This window comes from Notolepis coatsorum (genome assembly GCF_963971535.1).
Source record: "Notolepis coatsorum genome assembly, chromosome: 19".
Lineage (NCBI taxonomy): Eukaryota > Metazoa > Chordata > Actinopteri > Aulopiformes > Paralepididae > Notolepis > Notolepis coatsorum.
In genome coordinates, this window is record NC_140183.1 from 63317633 (window position 1) to 63344772 (window position 27140).

At 46.2% G+C, this 27140-nt stretch overlaps 1 protein-coding gene across 1 annotated transcript in view; it reads left to right on the forward strand.

The window, feature by feature from the left end:
- The first annotated feature begins 890 nt into the window (after positions 1 to 890).
- epb41l4b (erythrocyte membrane protein band 4.1 like 4B) overlaps positions 891 to 27140 on the forward strand; it is a 63354-nt gene continuing 37104 nt past the window's right edge. Inside the window, exons 1-9 of the mRNA XM_084336675.1 lie at positions 891 to 1747; positions 8671 to 8775; positions 9892 to 9934; positions 15143 to 15221; positions 15724 to 15768; positions 16588 to 16640; positions 16785 to 16905; positions 26643 to 26730; positions 26963 to 27051. Of these exons, the coding sequence (XP_084192801.1) occupies positions 1466 to 1747; positions 8671 to 8775; positions 9892 to 9934; positions 15143 to 15221; positions 15724 to 15768; positions 16588 to 16640; positions 16785 to 16905; positions 26643 to 26730; positions 26963 to 27051 (905 nt within the window). The 5' untranslated portion in view covers positions 891 to 1465. The remainder of the gene's footprint in view (positions 1748 to 8670; positions 8776 to 9891; positions 9935 to 15142; positions 15222 to 15723; positions 15769 to 16587; positions 16641 to 16784; positions 16906 to 26642; positions 26731 to 26962; positions 27052 to 27140) is intronic.

Consider the following 27140-nt stretch of genomic DNA (forward strand, 5'->3'; position numbering starts at 1 on the left):
GGGGGGGCGACAGTCGTCTGGTAATCAGGAGGTTCCCGGTTCGATTCCCGCTCCTCCCAGGCAGCGTGTCGAAGTGTCCTTGAGCAAGACACTTAACCCCTAACTGCTCCAGATGAGCAGGTTGGCACCTTGCATTGCTCTGCCGTGAATGTGAGTGAATGGGTAAAATGTGAGGAACAAATAAAATAAATAATAAATAAATGGACCATTTAAATAATATGCATTGTAATAAGCAAGGCATTTCAAAATCACTCTTCAGATACATTTATTTGAATAAAAAATTATTTATAGAATATCTTATCACTCTCTGGAACCATGTGGAGGACTAAAAAGGATATTGTAGATGGCCAGATATGGCCCCCGAACCCTTGTTGGGGCACCCCTGGGGCCTGGGCTATACTTTATATACGCTACCCCACTGCGCTGGGGGCACAACTTTTGAATGAATGATTGATTGAAAACTTTAACAGATTGCAGAATGGGTACAATACAGTACGGCTCAATACATATAATTGTTAACTTAAGGGGATGCAGACCAGAGAAAGACGTTTGTCTTGTTTACATCAGGGTCCCCCATTTTTCTACTCTTTATGACTGGCACTAGACTTTCCAATGATGCTGCTTAACTCCTCAACAACAATACACGTTTAGTCGACGTATTTAGTCGGCTGTGTCTGTGTCTGTCTCCATGTGAACCTCGATCGGCGCTAGTAACTCGACATGCACGAAAGCATACTTCCCTCCACAAAGGGTTAGGCCATTATCACACAGATAGGTGGCGCTAATTCACGGACACTGGTGGGTCGGCCAGTCAGGGGGAAAAAGTTTGTTCTGCGTTGTGTTTTTACGCAGGCGCAGAGCATGCTGTTTGTCCAGTTTCGCTGGTAGACTTTTACCTGTGAGGTAGCAGGACTAGTTTCGGTCGCCGGTGGTGGAATTATAAATAATAACGATCACGGAGGTCCAGAGGTTGCAGACCGTGTCCAGGTGGATGCCATCCTCCCTTCCCGATCATGTGAGACCGGGGTGCCCACTGCGGAGGAGCGAGAGACGGGATTTCTCCCGGATTTTAGAATCGGTGCGCAACAGCAAAAGCGAGCAGGCGGCAGGTGCACGGGGAGAGCGAGTGGACTGGGAGGAGGGGGTTGCATTTCCGCGAGCGACTTCTCTCGTGATGATGAGACCGAATGAATGATTGCAAAGAAATCAACCGGTTGGTGTCCCTGAAAAACGTCCAGTGATAAATCTGTGTTAGTTTAATTAGTATGCTACTGAAGTCCCCGCTGATGCCGACATCCAGCTGGAGGATTGATCGGCAGCCTGAAGTCCGCGCCGCCTAACGGAGTGACTCTTCGCCCCGGGGAGGAGGAGGAGGAGGAGGAGGGCAGCAGGAGCCCCCGGTTAGTCACGCTCAGCCCTGTTTTCCACCTTCAAAAACGGACCCCCTGCTGTGTGGATCAAAAAGATGATGGGCTTTCTGCGCCGAACGTTCAGCCGCCGCTCACGGAGACGCTTCCAGACGGGGGACGAGCGGGACGGCAAGGGGGTAGGAGGAGGAGCAGGAGGGGGGAGAGGGGCAACCGCCGGGAACCCCGTGCTCCTTGCTCACCAGCAGCAGGTCGTCCACGCGCCCGCTGTGGTGACCGGGGGAGCGGCCGTGCACATCCCGGCGACGGGTGCGGCCAGGACCACCATCACTTGTCGCGTGCTTTTGCTGGACGGCTCGGACGTCAATGTGGATTTGCCCGTGAGTCTCTCTCTACTGAAGCCTGACTGGTGTGGTGGTGGCGGACAGTGGTTGTGTTTACACTGACCGACTGTGTGAGTGTGGGATGTGACTATAGAACACCTATTAATAGGTGTACAGGACTGAGGAAATAGCCGATGTAAATGACCATTTGGCTTTAGGATAGGGTATAGGCTCCAGATTTAAAGTGTTTTTGAAAAACGTTAGGAGGAAAGAGAGGTGTTTACTGTCAGATATATCATACACTAGTTACATAGTATCTCTATTTTGTGTGTCAGTATCACTGTCATGTACAGTAACTGTCAGTAAGAGGTAGGCTACAGCTACAGATGGTGGTGTGATCTGGCCAATTCATCTAATTACTTCCCCATTCTGAGCAGTGACCACTGAAACATACTCTCTCTCTCTCACACACAGACACACACTTTCTCTCTCTCTCTCTCTCTCTCTCTCTCTCTCTCACACACACAATTTCTCTCTCGTGCACTTTGCACTTTATCTCTCTACCTCCATATCTCATAGACTTTATTATGTCTAGACGTACACTCTCCCTCTTATTCTCTTTTCGATAGGGGTCACAGACTGTAGGCCTACTGAGGTTTAAACTATATAAGACATACTGTATATCCACCCTTTACATTACTTTCACTTAAGAGTATACTGACTTAGACCATTAGTTTAGGCTCGTTGGACAACATTGAGATATAATCCACTTTACTCCATTAGGGAAATCGAATCTGTTTTTAAATGTTTAAACTTAAAATCAAGTTTTGGTTATAATGGCTCCTGGAATGAGATTCTATTATTGGGGACACTCAGCCCTGATGCATGTGATACCAGCCTCACTATCAGACTCAGTAGATCTCTATTCTTCTTCTCCCTCTCTTCCTCCTATCTCCCATCCTCTCTCGCTCTCTCTCTCTTCCTATATCTCCCACCTTCTCTCTCTTCCTCCTATCTCCCACCTTTGCTCTCTTACTCCTATCTCCCACCTTCTCTCCTCTCTCTCTTCCTCCTATCTCACACACTCTCCTCTCTCTCTTCCTCCTATCTCACACACTCCCCTCTCTCTCTTCCTCCTATCTCCCACCTTCTCTCCTCTTTCTCTCTTCCTCCTATGTCACACACTCTCCTCTCTCTCTTCCTCCTATCTCACACACTCCCCTCTCTCTCTTCCTCCTATCTCACACACTCCTATCTCTCTTCCTCCTATCTCTCACGCTCCCCTCTCTCTTCCTCCTATCTCACACACTCCCCTCTCTCTCTTCCTCCTATCTCACACACTCCTATCTCTCTTCCTCCTATCTCTCACGCTCCCCTCTCTCTTCCTCCTATCTCACACTCTCCTCTCTCTCTTCCTCCTATCTCACACACTCCCCTCTCTCTCTTCCTCCTATCTCACACACTCCTATCTCTCTTCCTCCTATCGCACACACTGCCCTCTCTCTCTTCCTCCTATCGCACACACTCATCTCTCTCTTCCTCCTATCTCACACACTCCTCTCTCTCTTCCTCCTATCTCACACACTCCTATCTCTCTCTTCCTCCTATCTCTCACGCTCCTCTCTTCCTCCTATCTCCAATCCTCTCATATCTCTCTTCCTCCTATCTCCAATCCTCTCCTCTCTCTTCCTCTTATCTCCAATCCTCTCCCTCTCTCTCTTCCTCCTATCTCCCACCATCTCATCTCTCTTCCTATCCCCCACCCTCTCCTCTCTCTCCCTACGTCTCCACCTCCTCCCATTCCCCCCCTCGAGTCCTCCTCCCTCTGTTTTCCCTCCTTCTCTCCTTCCCTTCTGTCTTTCCCTCTTTGTGTATTTCGCTGCTATTCCCCAACTCCCTGGTCTGATTTACTGATTTATCAATGGTGGGGGCAGTGAGGGGGGGGGGGGGGGGGGTGCTACGAGTGTCAGGAGCGGGTGGGTTGATGAGTGAGTGTGTGTGTGGGTGGGGGGGGGGGGGGGGGGGGTGGGGGCATTTACTGTAAGTCGCCTCTTGTGAAAGTTTTTCTTATTAAATTTTTTTCCACGGAATCCACGGTGAAGGTGGAGTCACTGAAGCTGTTGCATGCGTCACCTCACAATGCTCTGCCGGCTACGAGGAGAATAGAATCGGCTGAATTGGATGGGGGGGGGGGAAGTAAACAAACAGAAATGACAGAAGATCTGTTGTTACTATACGTTACAGCAGGGGTTCCTCAACCTTTCCCCATGCGTGACCCCGCGTTTAGTTAAAAAAATAAAACACCCCTGTTGTTTAACACAAGAACAATGGTTCAACAACGGTGGAACGGACTTCCCACCACAGTCGGAACAGACGAAACCCACCCAATTTTCCACTCTGCTACTAAGGAATCTACCTTGCCTATATTATTATTACCTACTATGCTAATATGCGCTCGCGCTCAAGACCGTAGCACTCAAGTTCGACACTGTTTGACAAACAATGTCACTTACTCTTAGCTGCCAGATTTGTACCCTTCCTGCTGACTTGTTGTACAGAACCTGTAAGTCGCTTTGGATAAAAGCGTTCAGCTAAATGACTAAATGTAAAAATTAAAGAAAAACACAAGTAACAAATCGTCAGCTGTTGATGTTTACTTATTAACACTTTCAGTGCCACGGGTCTGGTGCCCCGGAACCCTGTTGCATGCCAACGCCCACTTCAATGATAGAGCTCTCATATTTGCAAACGCATAAACTATATCTTAAATTATGGCTATGTGTATAATATGGCTGTCGCTTATCAATGACTTGTTTGCAGTCAACATTGTCGAAACGGATTGTTTTTTAATCGGTTCATTTCCGTTTTATACCATTTTGAAATTCTTTTTTTTTGAAAGTTTCAGGAAAATATAAAGATTCTGTGATAATCGCCCTTTAGTGGAATACACAAAAAACGTACATTTTCGGCTTATTTATGAATCGTTTTCAAATAAACGCTAGATTATCGATATGTGTACTTATGCACGCTATAGAAGCGGGCTGAAAAATCGATTATCCATTTCCTGATCAGCACACACACACACACACACACACACATAGGGCCCACGTTGATATATCTGTGAAAAAAGCTCTGATTATCCCAAGACTGGTAAAATAGATTCCTTACCTCAGATCAGTTCTCCAAAAAGATTATTCCAATTCCTGATCGCCATTCCAAATATCGATCGCGCTTATTGATCCAACGCTGGGTGGTCGAAACACAGATTCCACGCTGTTCTGATGGGACTTCCACAATGAATCCGATCGGCTCGAGTTACATGCCTGAGAAGTAAAATGTGGAAGCAGGTTTTTTTTTTTTCATGCGTTTCATTCAATCCAATCCAAAGGGGTGCAGTACCACACGCAGAGACGATAGGGGGCGGTATTTTCCCAATGGAGCTCAGAGAGACTTCCAGTGGTAACATGAGGCTAGATTGATGAAATATGAATGGAAATCGCTAATAAAAAAAAAACTAGATCTCTCGTCGTTGGCACTGAACGGTTGGCATGAACTAACGAGAAATCTCATCGTTGGCACTCAAAGTGTTAACAGTGGGGAAAATACCAACATGTTATAGCCCTAACGAACCAAAACACAATGACACATAACTGTCAGACTAGACCTGGAGGTCATAGGTGCTTGAACAGGTCTGAACAGGTCTCTGCGTTGTCCCACAGGCATTGGTACAGGTGCGCCCAATTGAACCGCATGCTATTAAAAGCCCGTTGGGTCTTCTGTCACGTTCGGTCTGATGGGCAAAACATGAGACGGAGGAGGTGCAAAAACAAGGAGCCGTGGAAATATTGCCATCGTTAGGCGCCTCCTTCTTCCTCTCACTGGTGAGCGAAAGCCTTGGTTTATCGTCAACAACGCCTGTGCTTTGGTGAGACGATGGCCGTGAGAGGCCTGTCTGGCAGAGAGAGGGTGGGAGCTTTTGTGATCATTGTTGTCCCCACGGCACCCCCTTAACACATTGTCCGCCATGCATTGTACCCATCCTTGGGCCCAGTCTGCCAGTGCCCTATGGAGATGTTTACCTTCTTTGCAGGGCTATAACTTTTTAAATATTATAGCTATATCGACATTACTATGGCCCATTCAACATCGGGTATCTATTGTTCTGGATGTGGGAACGTTATATTTTTTCATTCATACATTGTCGTGCTAATACCGTTGTGAATATAAGTATGTTTTTAAGGTTTTCTGCAGTAATTCCTAAAACGCAAGTTATAGGCCCCAACGCATGTATGCTTTTACCAACGTGTTCGTGTTTCCGGGTTCCCGTTTTGCGCTCTGATTGGCCGCTGACCTACGCTAGCAAGCCCCCCTCGCTATGAGCGCAGCAGCGGACGCTAAATCGAACAGCTGCCCCCCTCGCTATGAGTGACGCGCGACGCTGAAATCGAAATCGAACAGCTGTTTCCGCATCGAAATCGAAGTGCTTTATAATATTGTATTTTATAATATAGTAGCTTGACAACGCTCTCAGCTGAGAGTCAAGAAACGACGCTCTCAGCAGTCATCTTATGCAGCATCACTTTTCACATCAAAACAAAAGTAGAACTGTAATGTGGAGTGGACTTAAACATATTTACAATTAGCATTGGGGGCGTATAATCCACAGGGCACATTTACACACACTGTGACATAATATGAGAGAGTCCACATTCCAGTTCTACTTTTGTTTTGATGTGAAAAGGGATGCTGCACTTAGCACTGACTGAGAAAGTAAACATTACAGTTCTACTTTATAAAATGCTAATTGTAAATATGTTTAAGTCCACTCCACATTACAGTTCTACTTTTGTTTTGATGTGAAAAGTGATGCTGCATAAGATGACTGCTGAGAGCGTCGTTTCTTGACTCTCAGCTGAGAGCGTTGTCAAGCTACAATATTATAAAATACAATATTATAAAATCCTGTCAGGAAGCGTGCCTCAAAGCATGAATGAACCGGCATTTACCGGCATTTCTAAGCACTTTAAACGCGAACTTTAGCGCACATATAAAATCACGCTTATTATGATGAATTGAAAATGGGGGACCCTGATGTAAACAAGACGAAAGTCTTTCTCTGGTCTGCATCCCCTTAACAATTGTATGTATTGAGCTGTACTGTACGCGTACTGTACTGTACCCATTCTGCAATCTGTTAATAAAGTTTTCAATCAATCAAACGCGGAAACAGCTGTTCGATTTCGATTTCAGCATTGCACGTCACTCATAGCGAGGGGGGCGTACGCGTGGAAACAGCTGTTTGATTTAGCATCCGCTGCTGCGCTCATAGCGAGGGGGGCGTGCTAGCGTAGGTCAGCGGCCAATCAGAGCGCAAAACGGGAACCCAGAAACACGAACGCGTTGGTAAAAGCATACATGCGGCCCCAACGCATATGATAGATTATCGATTGGCGTTTCTTTCCTATACACGCTATATTAAAAAAATTCAAATGCATATGATCGGTATACATTATGCTTCATCATGCGTGAAGGAAGGGGGGGGGGTAGTTTATAATTCCTTGATCGTCAGTAGCGTCTATTTTTACTATGGGTTGATACGTTGATCAGATGGATTGCAGTGAAATAAATAAACAATCGGGCTGAAAATAACGTTAGATTCCTCTTACCGTTCGCCGATGAGACTGGAGGAAAAATATTCCAATTATTTGACGTCGTTCTGCTAGATCCATTTCCCGTTTGTATGACACAATAAACGCCGAAATCATATTGATTATTGCGTTTTGAAAGCGATCCCAATGCACTCGATTGTGTCTCTTGATCCACGTTACAAGATATTACTACCGGAGGATTCTCCCAGATGCACAGAGCGCCACTTCCGGTTTGGCGTGGAGTGTAACTCACCCGAAATCCACCAGGCGGCGGTATTGCGGCGTTGCAATATCAGAACAGGGTCCAGCTACATCCCGGAGGGAGGCTGGATGAATTATGAATGCCATCGCGAAAAAATATGAAATATTGATCCCAAAAACGAGTTAACTAGTTTCTGGCGCACAACGCATGGCGGGCAATAACGAGTATACTCGTTTTTGGCGCACAATGTGTTAATGCCCCTGTTTCACACACACACCGGCGTGTTTTAAATTTTTTTTTAAGATTAATTTTTTAGCGTTTATCACTTTTTTACTACTGGGCAGTCCAGTAGAGAGAGAGAGAGGAGGAACGGGAGACAGAGTGGGGGGAAGACATTCGGCAAATAACGACGGGTCTGGGAATCGAACCCGGGTCGGCCGTGCCGCAACTCAGCGCGTTATGTGGTTCGCCACTGGGGCGCCCTCACCGGCATGTTTTGAGTGGTTATCAGGAGGCAAAGTACAAGACTGTCATCTTTGTGTCTGTCACTTCTCCACGTCCCACAAACACAGGTTTTTATATAGGACACAGGCTGCGTTTTATATGGGATAACATACTCGCACACACACACACACACACATCTTCACACACACATCTTCACAGAAGTTAAGGGCCGCACTCCACGTGCTACTCAAGGGCATAGGCTCCTGTTTGTGTGTGTGTGTGTGTGGTAAGGACAAAAGGCCTGAATAAGGGCCTTTCCCTCAGGGCATGTCCCCCTCATTTTGACCCAGATGCAGCCCTAGTGTGTTGTAATCCCCTCCACACACACACACACACACACATCTTCACATGTTCCACAAGTGATTCTGCTCCAGATATAGCCACCATGCGGTCTATTTCAGAGCAGTTCTATGTGCTTCGGTTCTACCTGGAGAGGGCGTGTGGAAGTCATCATTCCTGAGGTGGACAGTCGAGCTGTAGTTCACCAGCAAGAAGAAAAACAAGACTAAATGATCTCCGCTTTGAAGCCACTAGGCTGTCTGCACGCACACACGCACGCACGCACGCACGCACACACACAGCATATCTCACTGGGACTCCTCATTCTTCTCTATTGTTTTGTACAGAGCAAGTCAAAAGGCCAGGAGCTGTTTGACCAGATCATGTATCACTTAGACCTGGTGGAGGCCGACTACTTTGGACTGCAGTTCATGGACACAGAGCAAGTTGCAGTGAGTGCATCACCTGTGCATGTGCACACATACACATACACACATACATACACACACACACACATACATACATACATACATACATACATACATACATGCATACATACATACATACATACATACATACATACACACACACACATACACATACACACATACATACATACATACATACATACATACATACACACATACATACATACACACATACATACATACATACATACATACATACATACATACATACATACATACATACTTACATACATACATACATACATACATACATACATACATACATACATACATACATACATACATACATACATACATACATACATACATATACATACACACACACATACATATACATACACACACACATACATACACATATACATACACACACACATACATACACATATACATACACACATACATATTGTACATACACATACACACACATACACACACATGTATACACATATAAACAGCTTTGTAATCACTATACTTGTCAGGACCATTCGCTATATTGCTTTGGCTACATTCAGTTCCTATAGGGAGGTGTAGTGGTTACGTCATTGCCGTTTTCCCTGTTCCACCCTCTGTCCAACGCAATGTATTTCCCCATTGCCCATTTCTAAATCGCCTTGTTTAAAACAAATAAAGCATTAACATTGGCATGGTGTACCTTTCTGTGCTTATTCATCCACAATCTATAGCTCAACATGAAAATATTCGCAATTAATCATAAAAAAAAACACAATTTTATTTCAACCAAAAATGTTTAAACAATAATGTTAGTGATAGAAGGGAACTCATTTTGTGCAAAAATGGAAAGCTTTTCAATTTCCATGCAGCAGAATTGTTACAATAGCCGATAATCCATTTTCCCAATGACAAATCCCTATACGGGTGGAACAACCAGTGACGTCAGACAGACTACACCTCCCTATAGCCCCTTAACCTAACACTAACTCTAAACCTAACCCAAAAATGTCCTTATTGGTCCCCACAATTTTAGTAATACAAGTGTAGACACATGGTCGACACTATAGCAGACCACAAGGACCTAATGTCTCTTTTTTCACCCTCCTACTCCTGTTCTTCTTTCAGCACTGGCTGGATGTGTCCAAATTCATAAAGAAACAGATCAGAGGTCAGTTTCACTCACTCACACGTGTGTGTGTGTGTGTGTGTGTGTGTGTGTGTGTGTGTGTGTGTGTGTGTGTGTGTGTGTGTGTGTGTGTGTGTGTGTGTGTGTGTGTGTGTGTGTGTGTGTGTGTGTGTGTGTGTGTGTGTGTGTGTGTGTGTGTGTGTGTGTGTGTGTGTGTGTGTGTGTGTGTGTGTGTGTGTGTGTGTGTGTGTGTTCGCATGTGAGTATGAAGAGACGGGTAAGTCGGCTCATTGTCAATTGTTGACATGGTGATTAGCATGTGCATTAGCAGCCATACCCATGTTTGCCCTCTCAACCTTAGCCAGCCAGGTGAATGGTGAGAGAGACACAGACAGATAGAGAGACAAACACAGAGAGAGAGAGACGGATACACAGATAAAAGAGACATAGAGAGGGAGAGATGAAGACGGACGGAGAGAGAGACCCACACAAAGAGAGGCGGAGACACAGAAAGAGACACACACTTGGAGACGGCCCACTTAATTTCTCCCTTTTTCTTGGATCCATGATTTGGCTGAAAAACGAGAAAAAAAAGAAACTGTCACTATCCAGCTCTTTCCTCTGTTCCATTTTCACTCGGAACTCTCTCTGTGTGTGTAGTACAGAGAGAGTGCTGAGTGAAAATGGAACAGAGGAAAGAGCTGGATAGTGACACCGTTTTTTGTATTTTTAATTTTTTCAGCCAAATCAAGGATCCAAAAAAAGGAAGAAATTAAGTGGGCCGTATGAATAGTGAGCAGGGAACATTGGCTAATTAAAAAAAAACTACCAGCCAGCCAGAGTTTTACCGGCCAAAAATGATAAATAGCTTTTTAATATATGTCCATGTGTTATTTATGTATATTATGTGTTACAGTGACACTCATGAATAGTGAGGAGGAGTCAATGACACTTAGGCCTAACAAAATTAATAGTTGGTTTCCGGTTGCCGACCGACCCTGCCGATTTAGGTGCGACCCAATATATTTTATGAGTTTTTAAAAAAAATATATAAAAAAAAGAAAATTATAAAAAAATAAAAAAAAATTGTATAGAATAAAGTTTCATAGAAATCTTAGTCAAACATTTAGTATTATGGATATTAAACATGCTGGCAGAGTACATGCATCCATGTTGTTTTGAACATTTTAATTAAATAAAGAAATTCCCTATCCATAGTCGCCGTGGGAAAGAATAAAATAAAAAAATAAAATAAAATAAAATAAATTCCCTACCTACCCATGGCCAAACTGACAACCAACAGGAAACCAACAATATATTTTACTTTGCCTTATTAATAGTGGGGAGGAGTCAATGACACTTATTAATAGTGAGGAGGAGTCAATGTCACTTATTAACTCATTCAGCGCCAGGGGTTGCTTTTTACCTTCTGGGTAGAAGGCCATCGCTGTAAGTCAATGGGGAGACTTGCCAAACCAAACTTGCGAGTGCTTAAAATATATTTTATATTATAGCTATGGATCTAATAACACAGTTGATTGTCAGTGAGTTGCTTCTGGTCAACATGCAAAAAACAGATTGTTTTTTCATCCGTACATTTCCGTTTTATACCGTTTTGAATACGAGTATAGTTTGGGTGATTCTTAGTAATCCCAGGAAAAGACGAAAATAGCCCTTTAGTAAAATCCAGTTATCACTAGGGATGGGTACCGAATTCGGTACTTTTAAAGGTACTTACCGAAACACGTCGGTACTACCGAGTATCGATTCACGTGAGATACCGTTGTTGATACTGTAAAAAAAATATATATAATAATAATAATAATAATTTAAAAAACTGTACACATTTTTATTTTTATTTTTTTTCATGTAAACGTTCACACGCACAATATACGCTTACCTAGGATTTGACTTGATTCAACAACAAAGCAGTCGGGGCAATGGCAAGCCGAAAACAGTAGAAAGTTTGAAGTTTGGATATTTCTTTTCACAACTGAGTAGATTAAATTTTTAGAGACTAAAGTACAGAAAAAAAGGTACCGTTGGGTACCGGTATCTATTCACAGGTACCGGTTCAAATGTGAACGGTACCCATCCCTAGTTATCACGTTGTCATTTTTCGCCTGATTATCGAATCTTCCTGAAATCAACACTAGATTATCGTTATTATCCTTCCTCATGCAAGAATGAAATGGGGCTTGGACCGGCATGCCCCCCCCCACCGCCACCAACGGTAAACAGCACACACATAGTCCACACAGACAGCTTCGATCGCGGGAGAAAAAAATATCAGATCAACGCAAGATTGGATATAGTGTCCTTGCCTTGTCTCTGATGTAATGCAAAGAATCCAATTATCTGATCTCTATTCCAAATACTGGTCGCGGAGGTCCGTACCATGTTCTCCGGCATTGCATATGAACGAGCGGGGGCAGCCTCGTAGATATATCGTTGTAAGTGCTTGCCTCGCCGGAGTATTTAAACCCCGCCCGCACGGCTCACCTCGGCCCAGAAAACAAACTACATCGTTTCAAATGGAGTGCAATACCGGCTGGAAGGCGTAGGCGGCGGTATTTGCCCTTTGTGAGCTCAGACCCATTCCCAATGATAACATTAGGCTGGATGGATGAAAAATGTATGGATATAGTTAATAAAAGAAATGGCGATTAAAACCAGAGATTTCTCGTGATTGGCGTTCAACGCATGGCGGGTTAACCCGACTTTTTTCGTCATTGGCGGAGAATGAGTTAATACTGAGGAGGAGTCAATGACACTTATTAATACTGAGTAGGAGTCAATCACACTTATTAATAGTGGGGAGGAGTCAATGACACTTATTAATAGTGGGGAGGAGTCTGTGACACTTCTTAATAGTGGGGAGGAGTCAATTACACTTATTAATTGTGGGGAGGAGTCGTGACACTTATTAATAGTGGGGAGGAGTCAATGACACTTATGAATAGTGGGGAGGAGTCGGTGACACTTATTAATAGTGGGGAGGAGTCAATGACACTTATTAATAGTGGGGAGGAGTCAGTGACACATGAATAGTAAGGAGGAGTCAGTGACACATGAATAGTAAGGAGGAGTGTGGAGACCTGCCGCTTCCTCGGCATGACACTCTCCCGGGACCTAAAATGGGAGCTGAACACCATCGCTCTCAATAAAAAGGCCCGGAAGAGGATGTACTTCCTACGTCAGCTGAGGAAGTTCAGGCTGCCGAGGACCATGATGGTCCAGTTTTACACCGCCATCATCCAGTCCATCCTCACCCTCTCCATCATCACCTGGTTCCCTGCAGCCACGGTCAGAGACAAGGCCAAGCTGCAGCGGGTGATTCGCTCGGCGGAGAGGGTGATCGGCTGCCCCCTTCCCTCCCTCGAGTCCCTACATTCCACCAGGGCCTTGAGGAGGGCGAGGAAGATCATGGCAGACCCCGCCCACCCGGGTCACAACCTCTTCAACATGCTCCCCCACGGCAGGCGGCTACGGCTGCCCAAGACACTAAAGTCCCGCCATAGACTGAGTTTCTTCCCCTCAGCAGCTCGCCTGGTAAACGAGTCAGGTGTCCCCCTGCTCCCCCCCCCCTCTATGGCGAGCTGCTAGGGCTGGACTTCTGGACTTGAACTTTGTGTTGCACTGTATCCATGTCCCCAACCACCGCACTTTCACAGTCTTATTGTTGTCTCACTGTTCTGTCCTGTCTTGCACTTTACTTAAAATTATTTATTTACTGTTGTATTGTTCTTAATTGTGAAAAAAGTATGCACTGTAATGTCAAAACACGTTCCATTTTGTACCTGTATGAAATGGCGAATAAAGTAATCTGAATCTGAGGAGGAGTCAAGTCAAGTCAAGTCAAGAGTTTTAATTGTCACGGCATACAGGTATACAATGAAATGCGGGTGGTCTTGCCCGCGACGATGTGCAATACAGTGGTACAACATATAATAGAATCCAATAAAAATACAGTGGTACAACATATAATAGAATCCAATAAAAAACAACAGTGCAATAAACAGGTAACATGGTGTGACATCTCGGTATCTGTACATAGTATTTACAGAGCATATAGGACATGCTAGGTAGCTTTAGTAGTGCAATACACTGTTCCTGTTGTTATACTAATTTAAAGTGGCCTTTCCTCTTGGCCATAAGTGTGCGTGTGTGCGGCATGAGTGTTAAAGTGGCTGCTAGTGTGTGAGCGTGCTCAGCGTGTGTGTGCTTGTGTGTGCTTGTGTGTGGATAGTTCAGTTTCTGTGGCTCTCAATGTTCATTGTTCAAGGCTCTGATGGCCTGGGGGAAGAAGCTGAGCCGAAGTCTCTCTGTCCTAGTAGCTGGGGTTCGCAGGCGTCTGCCTGACCTCAGCAGCTGGAACAGGCTGTTATTGGGGTGGTGGGGGTCTTTCATTATTCTGCAGGCTCTGGATTTGCACCTCTTGTTGTATAGAACCTGCAGGGTAGGTAGCGCAATACCCGTGGTACGCTCGGCTGAGCGCACCACTCTCTGTAGGGCCTTCTTGTCCTGTGCCGTCAGTGACATGTCAGTGACACATGAATAGTAAGGAGGAGTCTGACATATCAACAGTGAGGAGGAGTCAGTTACATGAATAGTAAGGAGGAGTGTGACACATCAACAGTGAGGAGGAGTCAGTGACACATGAATAATAAGGAGGAGTCTGACATATCAACAGTGAGGAGGAGTCAGTGAAACATGAATAGTAAGGAGTAGTCTGTGACACGTATCAACAGTGAGGAGGGGTCAGTGACACGTGAATAGTAAGGAGGAGTCTGTGACACATCAACAGTGAGGAGGAGTCAGTGACACATGAATAGTAAGGAGGAGTCAGTGACATGAATAGGATGAGACAGTGACACGCATCAACAGTGAGGAGGAGTCAGTGACACATGAATAGGGAGGGTTTATCAGTCAGAGTGATAAACGGAGTGAAGTAGATAGATAGCATGATGCGATGAGAGAGTTCACTAAGCAGCTCAGTGGCTCGACTCCATTTCATCAGATACGTTTAGATGAGTTATTTATTGATGCCCTTTACCAGAGCAATTCACTCCATTAATGTCCGTCCAACCCTTTGTGTGTGTGTCTGTCTCTCTCTTGTTCTCTCTCTCTGTTTCTTTCTATTTCTCCCTAATTTTCTGTACTCTACCGTCCTTCTCACTCTGTTCTCTCTCTCTCTCTCTCTCTCTCTCTCTCTCTCTCTCTCTCTCTCTCTCTCTCTCTCTCTCTCAGATGGTCCTCCATACAGACTCTTCTTCAAAATCAAGTTCTACTCCTCAGAACCAAACAACCTTCATGAAGAATTTACCAGGTAACAGACAGACACATACACACACACTACAGACACGCCACACACACAGCGCTCTCCTGAGCCCTGTATTGAGGTCTAAAGGGGAGACATGGCTAATTACTTTGCTCCTATGGGCAGATTCTAATCAAGGCCAAGCGGACAGACTTGTTAAGACGTGTGTGTGTGTGTGTGTGTGTGTGTGTGTGTGTGCGCGCACATGTGTATGCGCACGTGTATGCAACTGCGCATGTGTATGTATGAGTGTGTGAGAGAGAGATAGATAAGGAAGAGCCTCTATTGTTTCAGTTAATTTATTCTCCTCTGGAATTCTCTTCATGTTTTGGTTCCTCGTGGTTGTTTTACATGTTATACCCCCCTACAGGTATCTGTTTGTACTGCAGCTGTTTTACATGTTATATCCCCCTACAGGTATCTGTTTGTACTGCAGTTGTTTTACATTTTATATCCCCCTACAGGTATCTGTTTGTACTGCAGCTGTTTTACATGTTATATCCCCCTACAGGTATCTGTTTGTACTGCAGCTCCGACAAGACATTCTGACCGGCAAGTAAGCAGCTCATGACATTGTTCATATTGGCACACGTGAACATGCACACACACATACACACAAGCACACACACACACATACACAAACACACACACACACACACACACACAGTACAGTTTTGTGCATACTATAACCCCCACCCATATATGCCTAGTAAACCTAACCCCTAACCTCAAAATTACCTATTTTCAAAGTGAGAACTGTCCGAAAGGTCGATCACCCCCCCTCTCCCACCACCCAAGAAAATAAATAATTAAATGATGCGTACCTCTTAGCTCTAACCTACTTCAAACTGGACTTTACAGGTATAGTAATGCAAGTGCACACTCAACACTACACACTGCACACTCAACACTGCACACTCAACACTGCACACTCAACACTGCACACTCAACACTGCACACTGAACACTACACACTGCCCACTCAACACTACACACACACACTACACACACACACACACACACACACCCGCACACACACACACACACCCCTAGACTTTGGTGGAGGTTGTGTGTCTCTATCTGGGCCATGGATCCCCTGAGCCTGACTCTATTATAAAGCCTCAGATCAGGAGCAGCTTCTCTTAAGACTTATTTTAAGACCGGCCTTCCCCTCCTTGACATACACATGCCCATACACGCACACATTCACATGCACACACACACACACACACACACACACACACGTACTATAACAGTGCATGCATAAACCTTTACTATCTTGTGTGTGTGTGTGTGTGTGTGTGTGTGTGTGTGTGTGTGTGTGTGTGTGTGCGTGCGTGCATAACCATTTATCACAAGTATTTTTCTTGCCACAGGCTGAAATGTCCGTACGATGTCACCATAGAACTCGGGGCTTATTGTTTGCAGAGTAAGTTGACGCCATTTAAAAGATAATAAATATACACTATGAAGCAGTTTCATTTATCAAAATTAACATCTAATAATAGATAAAAGCATTCATACGTATGGCATATTTCTCTGTGTGTGTGTGTGTGTGTGTGTGTGTCTACAGGTGAGATGGGGGACTGTGACCCTCTGGAACATTCTCCTGAGCTGGTGTCAGAGTTTCGTTTCACTCCCAAACAGAGTGAGTCCATGGAGGCGGACATTTTCAACAAGTGGGTGGAGCTCAGGTGAGGTCAAAGGTCATCTGTTTTGCATTGCCATGACCGGTCCCTTTAGTTCCTGTCACGCAGCTTAGCACCGGAGTCAACTTTCAACTTTCCTTCACAGGCTCTGACACACGTCAAAGCCTGTGAAGGAAAGTATATAAAGATTATATACTTTCACATTTGAAGCCTGTCAACGTCAAGAGGACGTAATCGGAGCAGCATAACTGGACCACATACCACCTTTTAGAGGTCAATGGATCGAGGATTGAATGCTCCAAAGCACTGGAATACACAAACGTCATGTAGAATGCATACTTTAGATATTTAAGTACATTCAATAGCAAATACTTCTCTACTTTTACAGAATTTGAACTTTTACTTTTACCAGAGTACTCATTTATCTGGGTATTTCTACTTCTACTCGAGTAAAGGAACTGTGTACTTCTTCCACCACTGCCCGTCCCTTAACAGGGAATATGAGTATTCCTGTGGCTAATCTAGAAGCTGAATGAATTCCTTACTTTTGCAAAGCCCATTTTTAAGAGAGTGCTCTGCTCTCCAGCTTAACCTGTCACTCACAAGCTGTACACTCTGGAAGCCTAATTTTGACAGCCTAGCAAACTTATAACAAGCACTTTATTTGAATGACTGGCAGTGAGGTAGAATCCAGTTTGCCCGTCCTCTAGGAATAGACCAGTCAATAAAGTGTGGGAGGTTGTCATCCGCACTCTCCTTTTTTTGCCTTTGTACTTTGCTCCCATATCCCCTATTCTGTCGTTATGCCAATTCCCTTCCTGGTCATGGTGCTGTCTGGGGAGGGTGTAGACTACCACATGCTGCCAAAACCTTGGTCTCTGCGGTGGTAGCTGAGTGCTTAGACATTGTTGTGGAATATTCTAAATGAGCCAAATAGTGAAACTGTAGAAATTCAATTTGTCAATTTGTATATTTAAAAATATAGAACATAGGGGCGCCCTCGTGGCGCATACCATAGTGCCTCGCGCACCTACGCGGCCGACCCGGGTTCGATCCCAGCTCCCGTCGTTATTTGTCGCATGTCCTCCCCACCTCTCCTCCCGTTCGCCCTCTCCTCTGTCGGTCCTGCGTGACTAATAAAGCTGTAAAAATGCAAAAGAATTATTAAAAAAAATATATAGAACATAGTTTATTTCTGTGGCCACAGAGCTCAGTTTACAATCAGACACACAAACGTCTGACCAGAAAGTGAGACAGAGCTCTGATCAGACTTACAATAAATACATAGTTTGACATGATGTACATAAGACGACCAGATATAACAAGGAAGGTAAACAAAAATGCCCTAGTGAGAAAATGAAAACAAAAGGTGGGTTTAGGGACTTTGTTATGTCTTCACACAAGAACTGGAGTCCAGGCCAAATGTCATATCTCCTAAACCTTGGCCGTTGTTATAAGATAAGTTATCAGACTGTCGCCTAGTGTTTTGAGCTTTATACTAGTTGAACTATTGTTAACTAGTCATGGCTGTACAGAGAATATGTATTTAACACAGATGGACATAGATAATATTTTACAAGACAACATCTACACTACCCAGCTTGCTCCTAGTGCTTAGACCTCTACACTACCCAGTTGCTCCTAGTGCTTAGACCTCTACACTACCCTGGATGAATATACAGACACTGTGACAGCATTCATCAGCCTCGGTGAGGAGGTGTGTGTGTCCCTCCGCTCTAGGAAGATCTTTAACAACAACAAGCGCTGGTTTTCAGCCCAACTCAGGCGGCTGAGGTCGGAGAAGTCGAAGCCGAAGTCACCACAGGCGCCTGATTATTGATATTACTGATATTGTAGGTTTGAGAAAGAGGTTCCCCCCCGCCCTCTTCCTTCACCCACTCGGCCACAACCTCCATCCCCCCACCCCAGTGCCCCCCACACCCCCCCTCCTCTTCTCTGTCAGTGTGAGAGAGGTGAAACGGCTGTTTTCTAGTCAGAATCCCCGGAAGGCGGCCGGCCCGGACTCTGTCTCCCCCTCTGCCGTGAAGCACTGCATTGACCAGCTCGCCCCGGTGTTTACCACCATTTTTAATGCCTCGCTGGAGCTGTGTCACGTCCCAGCATGCTTCAAGGCCTCAACCATCATCCCTGTCCCCAAGAAGGTCAAGGTCACGGGCCTTAATGACTACAGACCTGTCACCCTGACCTCTGTGGTCATGAAGGTCCTGGAGTGCTTTGTCCTGGCCCACCTGAAGCTCATTACAGATCCTGTGCTGGACCCGCTGCAGTTCGTGTGCAGAGCCAATAGATCCACAGAGGATGCTGTGAACATGGCTCTGCACTACATGCTGGAACATCTGGACTGCGCGGGCAGGATCTTGTATGTGGACTTCAGCTCGGCCTTCAACACTATCCTTCCACCCATCCTGGAGCACCAGCTATCCCTGCTGCAGGTGCCGGCCTCCACTCGCAGGTGGATTAACGACTTCCTGTGTGAAGCTGGGGAAGAGCATTTCCAGCTCTAGGTCCACCAGCACCGGTTCCCCGCAGGGCTGCGTTCTGTCCCCACTACTGTTCTCCCTGTAATAATAATAAATAATAATTCATCTATTTTGTATAGCGCTTTTCAAAGACCCAAAGTTGCTGACAATAGGCAAAAAAAAGAAACAAAGAAAACAAAAACAGAACCATAGGGAAACGGAGGACAATAAGAATACACAGGAAACATAAAACCATGAGTAACGGATAACAAATACGGGAGTGAGTAGGGGAGACAGTCGGGAGGAGAGTAAGGGAAAACCAAGGGGGTTGGGGGGGGGGGCAGGAGAGGAGAGAACGTGGGGCAGGGGGAAATGGTGGCGAGTTGGAGGAGGGTGGTTATGGGTAAGGAAGGTTGAATGCTTGGGAGAACAGGTAGGTTTTGAGTCTGGATTTGAAGGTGGAGAGTGAGGGAGAGTCTCTGATGGTCTGAGGGAGGGAGTTCCAGAGTCGGGGTGCAGCTCGTGAGAATGCCCGGTCACCGAAACTTTTGAGTTTGGATGACGGGACAGTGAGGGAAAGAGTGGAAGAAGACCGGAGGGAACGGGTGGGGCAGTAGGGGAGAAGGAGGGCTATGGAGGGCTTTGAAGGTGAGGAGTAGTGTTTTGAAGTTAATGCGTTCCTTGATCGGGAGCCAGTGTACACCAACAGCTGTGCCTCTCTCCACCCCTCGGTCAAACTCCTGAAATTAGCTGACGACACCACCCTGGTGGGTCTCATCTCCAGGGGGGACGAGTCGGCCTACAGGAGGGAGATCGAGAGGCTGCAGAGCTGGTGCAGCTGCAACAACCTGGAGCTCAATGCTCAAAAGACACTGGAGATGGTAGTGGACTTCAGGAGGAAAGCAGCCCTGCCCCCTCCCATCATACTGGGAGGCACCCAGGTGGCCTCCGTGGAGTCATGCCAATTCCTTGGCATGACCATCTCCCGGGACTTGAAATGTGAGCTTAACATCACAGGCCTGCTCAAAAAGGCCCAGGGGAGGAGGTTCTTCCTCCGGCAGTTGAATAAATACAAACTGCCGAGGACCATGGCCCAATTTTACACGGCCATCATTGAGTACATCCTCACCCACTCCATCATCTCCTGGTTCCCCGCTGCAGTGGCAAAAGATCTCGCCAAGCTGCAGCGGGTGATTCGCTCTGCGGAGAGGGTGATTGGCTGTCCCCTGCCCTCCCTCAGGTCCCTGCACGACTCCAGGGCGCTGAAGAGGGCAAGGAAGATCATGGCCGACCCCTCCCACCCCGGACACAGCCTCCTCACCCAGCTCCCCTGTGGGAGAAGGCTGAGGATCCCAAAGGCTGTGAAAGCTCGTCACAGACTGAGCTTCTTCCCCTCAGCCACCAGGCTGATCAATGCCTCAGGTCCTCTTCCCCCCCGCCCCCCCTCCGCCCCAAGTGACACTGGCACAATGACACTGCACTGCACTGGTCTTTACTGGAACTCTGCACTTTACACTTATTAATCCTCCACTGCACTGTTTTTTGTCCTGTGTCTGTTCAAGTTCAAGTTCAAGTTCAAGTTCTTTAATAGTTGTCATACAGAAGTACAGAATACTTTCATACAAAATGCTTCTTACTGTTACGCTCCAGAGACTGTGCTAGACAAGATAGTATCAAATAACATAATAACATAATATAGCATGAATTTAGAAGAAGAAAAATGAGGTCACAGTGTTCGGTATAGACATATGTACAATGTTCTGAGTTACCATATAATATACAATACACAATACTATGCAGTGTACTAATGTACAGTACTATCTAGTGCAAAGCAGAAATGGGATGAGGTACAATTTTAGGTACAATTTACAGTAAGGTGTACGAGTTGTAGTGCAATCCTTCATCCATAAATATAAAGTGTGGGGAGTGGGTGCTACAGTGTGTTTGTTTAAAGTGGGTGTGTGCTATAAAGTGTGTGGAGTGGGTGCTACAGTGTGTTTGTTTAAAGTTAGTGTGTGCGTGTGGATGTGTGTGCTATGTGCGTTTGGTGGTTGTTGTTGTGTAGTGTTCATTCATTGTTCGTTTAGCAGCCTGATGGCCTGTTGTTACTGTGATTTTTTTGGATTACAGAAAATTAAAGTGCTATCTGTTGCAGCTGCACTGTTTTCCATGAAAATACCATATTTGGATAAGTTTGACCATTTCTCAAAATCTGAAAATCATTATTTAATAAAACACAGAAAAGGATCACCAAGTTACTCTGGATAAAAAAAAAACCTTTACAGACAACATTGAGACAAAGCTTCCTGACACATCTCCATCCAAACTCTTGGAAGAACTCATTGAAATCTCATCTGATACCACCTGGAGAGCTAGTTTCAGAGTGTGATGCTGAGTACCAAGTATCTCATGATGCAGCAGTTAAGGTGTTGATAACATTCAGCACCACATATCTGTGTGAAGCTGGCTTTTCAACCATGACCGCTCTGAAAACAAAATATAGGGCCAAGTTGAGCCTTGAGGATGAATGAATGAATGAATGAATGAATGAGGATGACATGCGTGTTGCCTTGTCAAAGATCTCCCCACGTATTGACCGTATTATTAGCCAGCAGCAGCAGACCTCGCATTGAGCTAGAAATGTCCACTGAGTGAACGAGTGCTTATTTCCTGTATTTATTTATATTTTTTGAGAAATGGTAACTTGGTGATCCTTTTCTGTATTTAAAAAAAAATACATGATTTTCTGTTTTTGAGAAATGGTCAAACTTATCAAAATATGCTATTTTTATGGAGAACAGTGCAGCTGCAACAGATAGTACTTTAGTGATCCTTTTCTGTATTTAAAAAAAATACATGATTTTCAGTTTGAGAAATGGTCACACTTATCCAAATATGCTATTTTTATGGAAAAGTGTGCAGCTGCAACAGATAGCACTTTAGTGATAATTTTCTGTAATTTTATTTAAAGAAATATGCTATTTGATTTACTACTACAAGCAGTGTAATGTCAACAGTACTAAGCCATTTAGACCTGAAACACCTGTTAATAATGCATTATATAGCCTGCATATACACACAAATGTGTTTCCCGGTTTCTTAAATAAACATTATTTTGAAAGCAAGCACTTTTGTCATCATTGTAGCAAAAAAGACAGGACCGGAAAAGTCTTTATCGTATGTAGGGGTGCCCTGGAATATTTTATTGAACACAGGGGTGCCTTGGCAGCAGAAAGGTTGAGAACCCCTGCTCTACACTACCCAGCCGCACCTAGTGCTTAGACCTCTACACTACCCAGATGCCGCAGTGTTTAGTCCTCTACACTACCCAGATGCCCCAGTGCTTAGTCCTCTACACTACCCAGCCGCACCTAGTGCTTAGACCTCTACACTACCCAGATGCCCCAGTGCTTAGTCCTCTACACTACCCAACCGCGCCTAGTGCTTAGTCCTCTACACTACCCAGCCACACCTAGTGCTTAGACCTCTACACTACCCAGCCGCACCTAGTGCTTAGACATCTACACTACCCAGCTGCTCCTAGTGCTTAGACATCTACACTACCCAGCTGCTCCTAGTGCTTAGACATCTACACTACCCAGCTGCTCCTAGTGCTTAGACCTCTATACTACCCAGCTGCTCCTAGTGCTTAGACCTCTACACTACCCAGCTGCTCCTAGTGCTTAGACCTCTATGCTACCCAGCTGCTCCTAGTGCTTAGACCTCTATACTACCCAGCTGCTCCTAGTGCTTAGACCTCTATACTACCCAGCTGCTCCTAGTGCTTAGACCTCTACACTACCCAGATGCCCCAGTGCTTAGACCTCTATACTACCCAGCTGCTCCTAGTGCTTAGACCTCTACACTACCCAGATGCCCCAGTGCTTAGACCTCTATACTACCCAGCTGCTCCTAGTGCTTAGACCTCTACACTACCCAGCTGCTCCTAGTGCTTAGACCTCTACACTACCCAGATGCCCCAGTGCTTAGACCTCTACACTACCCAGCTGCTCCTAGTGCTTAGACCTCTACACTACCCAGCTGCTCCTAGTGCTTAGACCTCTACACTACCCAGATGCCCCAGTGCTTAGACCTCTATACTACCCAGCTGCTCCTAGTGCTTAGACCTCTACACTACCCAGCTGCTCCTAGTGCTTAGACCTCTACACTACCCAGCTGCTCCTAGTGCTTAGACCTCTACACTACCCAGATGCCCCAGTGCTTAGACCTCTACACTACCCAGCTGCTCCTAGTGCTTAGACCTCTACACTACCCAGCTGCTCCTAGTGCTTAGACCTCTACACTACCCAGATGCCCCAGTGCTTAGACCTCTACACTACCCAGCTGCTCCTAGTGCTTAGACCTCTACACTACCCAGATGCCCCAGTGCTTAGACCTCTACACTACCCAGATGCCCCAGTGCTTAGACCTCTACACTACCCAGCCGCACCTAGTGCTTAGACCTCTACACTACCCAGATGCCCCAGTGCTTAGACCTCTACACTACCCAGCTGCTCCTAGTGCTTAGACCTCTACACTACCCAGATGCCCCAGTGCTTAGACCTCTACACTACCCAGATGCCCCAGTGCTTAGACCTCTACACTACCCAGATGCCCCAGTGCTTAGACCTCTACACTACCCAGCCGCACCATCTGCGCTCTCTCCTAATCCCCAGAATGGTGATTTACAGTACATCACTGTGCTTGTAGCACGCTTGTACCAATTTGTATGAAACCAATGTGATACCAATGTTTTAATGCCCATCTAGTTATTCTTCCTATGCTCATCAGCGCTACAATCGTAACTAGTGGACAAAAAGGTGCTATTGGATATTTCTGATAGAAAACAATAGGGTGGGCGGCTAGGTGGTGCAGTGGGCAAGGCACTCACCACCAATGCTGGAGACGCTGGGTTCGAGCCCAGCTCTCCACATTGTTTTCAGTTTGGCTGGTCGTCCGTACTAATACAATTGGCAGTATTAGGGGGAGGGAAAACTGAGTGGTGGGGATCGGACATTGTGGACAGCGACTCCTACAGGTCGGTTGGTGCGCCTGCGCAGTAGAATCAAGAAGCGATGGGGGCGGCGCCCCTCCAAAGCGCAGACCCCTGACGCTGAAAGATCGCGCTGCGCAGGTGAAAAGATGCGACGGCTGCTACCTCGAGTATCGGAGGGGACTCGTGCTATGTATGGCTTCGTCCACATTGCAGCCGGCTTGTGGGAGGCAAGAAACAGCGTTCGAGACAGGGGAGGGTTGAATTGGACGATACGAAATTGGGATGGGAGAAAAAGTGGATAAAAAAAAATAAAAACAATAGGGACGTGTGGACAGGTTAAGGAAAACATTCCATTGTTGCTGCCATCCACTACCAGTGTTTTCCAATGAAAAGAGCCTTGTAACTTCTCCTCGTTTTTTTCTCTCTCTCTCTCTCTCTCTCTCTCTCTCTCTCTCTCTCTCTCTCTCTCTCTCTGTGTGAGGGATTATGGGATTAATCCCTGGAGGGTCTTGATTGAATCCAGGCAGTATTTAACCCAGAGTCAGACTCTGATTGATCCGATCTCATATTATATTACATACACATATGCTGCGCCTCGCTGAGCCTCCACCACACACCAGGAGACACACTCGCTGAGCTCTCCTCCCACCCACACACACACACACACACACACACACTCTCGATCAATGTTCAGGTGTGGGGTTTCCCAAGCGCCTGCCCTTATTGTTTTTGTGCGTTTCGTTCAATGTCTCTCTTGGGTCTTGGCTACCGACGGTGTCAACTTGACAACGGTAACACGCCTCCCGTTCTGAAACTGATTACAAACTGGCGAGGAATAAAAAGTTCTGCCAAGACTGACCAAACAACGTTGAGTCAATATTCTTTGGCACCATCCAGATGGATGTTTTGATAGGAGCAAACAGCAGCAGCGACAAACCCGTCGGGGAATTCAGCCGTAGCTGCGGCCGCTGCCTAGCAACGCACACAAACATTCCACCGACACCCTCTGTTTACAGGACGTCACCGTATTGGTTGAAGTGTCCTTGCCTGGAGTGAGGTGTCATGCTGGGAGTGAGCTAAAGTGATGGTAGAAGAGTGGTTCTAACCATTTTTAATGAGAAGGACCCCCCAAATAGACAGGCAGAGGACCCCCCCATTTGATGAGATCCCTCATCCGCCATCTGAAAGGGGGGGGGGGGGGGGGGTAGAGATCCATGATGGTTCATTCTGCGCCATGCGGCGAACACACTCCATGATGGTTCACTTTGCACCATGCGGCGAACACACTCCATGATGGTTCACTTTGCACCATGCGGCGAACACACTCCATGATGGTTCATTCTGCGGCATGCGGCGAACACACTCCATGATGGTTCATTCTGCGCCATGCGGCAAACACACTCCATGATGGTTCACTTTGCACCATGCGGCGAACACACTCCATGATGGTTCATTCTGCGGCATGCGGCGAACACACTCCATGATGGTTCATTCTGCGGCATGCGGCGAACACACTCCATGATGGTTCATTCTGCGGCATGCGGCGAACACACTCCATGATGGTTCATTCTGCGGCATGCGGCGAACACACTCCATGATGGTTCATTCTGCGGCATGCGGCGAACACACTCCATGATGGTTCACTTTGCACCATGCGGCGAACACACTCCATGATGGTTCATTCTGCGGCATGCGGCGAACACACTCCATGATGGTTCATTCTGCGGCATGCGGCGAACACACTCCATGATGGTTCATTCTGCGGCATGCGGCGAACACACTCCATGATGGTTCATTCTGCGGCATGCGGCGAACACACTCCATGATGGTTCATTCTGCGCCATACGGCGAACACACTACATGATGGTTCATTCTGCGCCATACGGCGAACACACTCCATGATGGTTCATTCTGCGCCATGCGGCAAACACACTCCATGATGGTTCATTCTGCGCCATACGGCGAACACACTCCATGATGGTTCATTCTGCGCCATGCGGCAAACACACTCCATGATGGTTCATTCTGCGCCATGCGGCGAACACACTCCATGATGATTCATTCTGCACCATATGGCGAACACACTCCATGATGATTCATTCTGCGCCATGCGGCGAACACACTACATGATGGTTCATTCTGCACCATATGGCGAACACACTCCATGATGATTCATTCTGCGCCATGCGGCGAACACACTACATGATGGTTCATTCTGCACCATATGGCGAACACACTCCATGATGGTTCATTCTGCACCATGCGGCGAACACACTCCATGATGGTTCATTTCTCTCCGTCCACAGGGGGAAGAGCCCGTTGCAGGCCGAGATCAGCTTCCTCAACAAATGCAAATGGCTGGAGCTGTACGGAGTAGATATGCACTTTGTCAAGGTACGGTTTACACCTGCGCTATACGTGAACTTCGCCAGCTGGCATCGTTGTCGAGGTGCATGTGGCGCCACGGTGTGATGAATGTGTCTACCTCTTTCACTGTGATTTGTGTGTGTGATTTGTGTGTGTGTGTGTCCACGGGTTGTGTGTGTGTGTGTCACATGGACACTTCAGAGATGTGAGGGATAACGGTTTGTCCTGCCTGTGTCCCCGTGCGATGCTGTGTCCTCAGGGTAGAGACGGAGGGGACTACGCACTGGGTCTCACCCCGACCGGCATCCTGGTGTTCGAGGGCTCCAGCAAGATCGGCCTCTTCTTTTGGTAAATAAACACGCTGAACCCACCACGCTAACCGTCCCGTCTGTTTCATATACAAAAGCCATACCTCGAGACACTAACGGCTGTGGTCT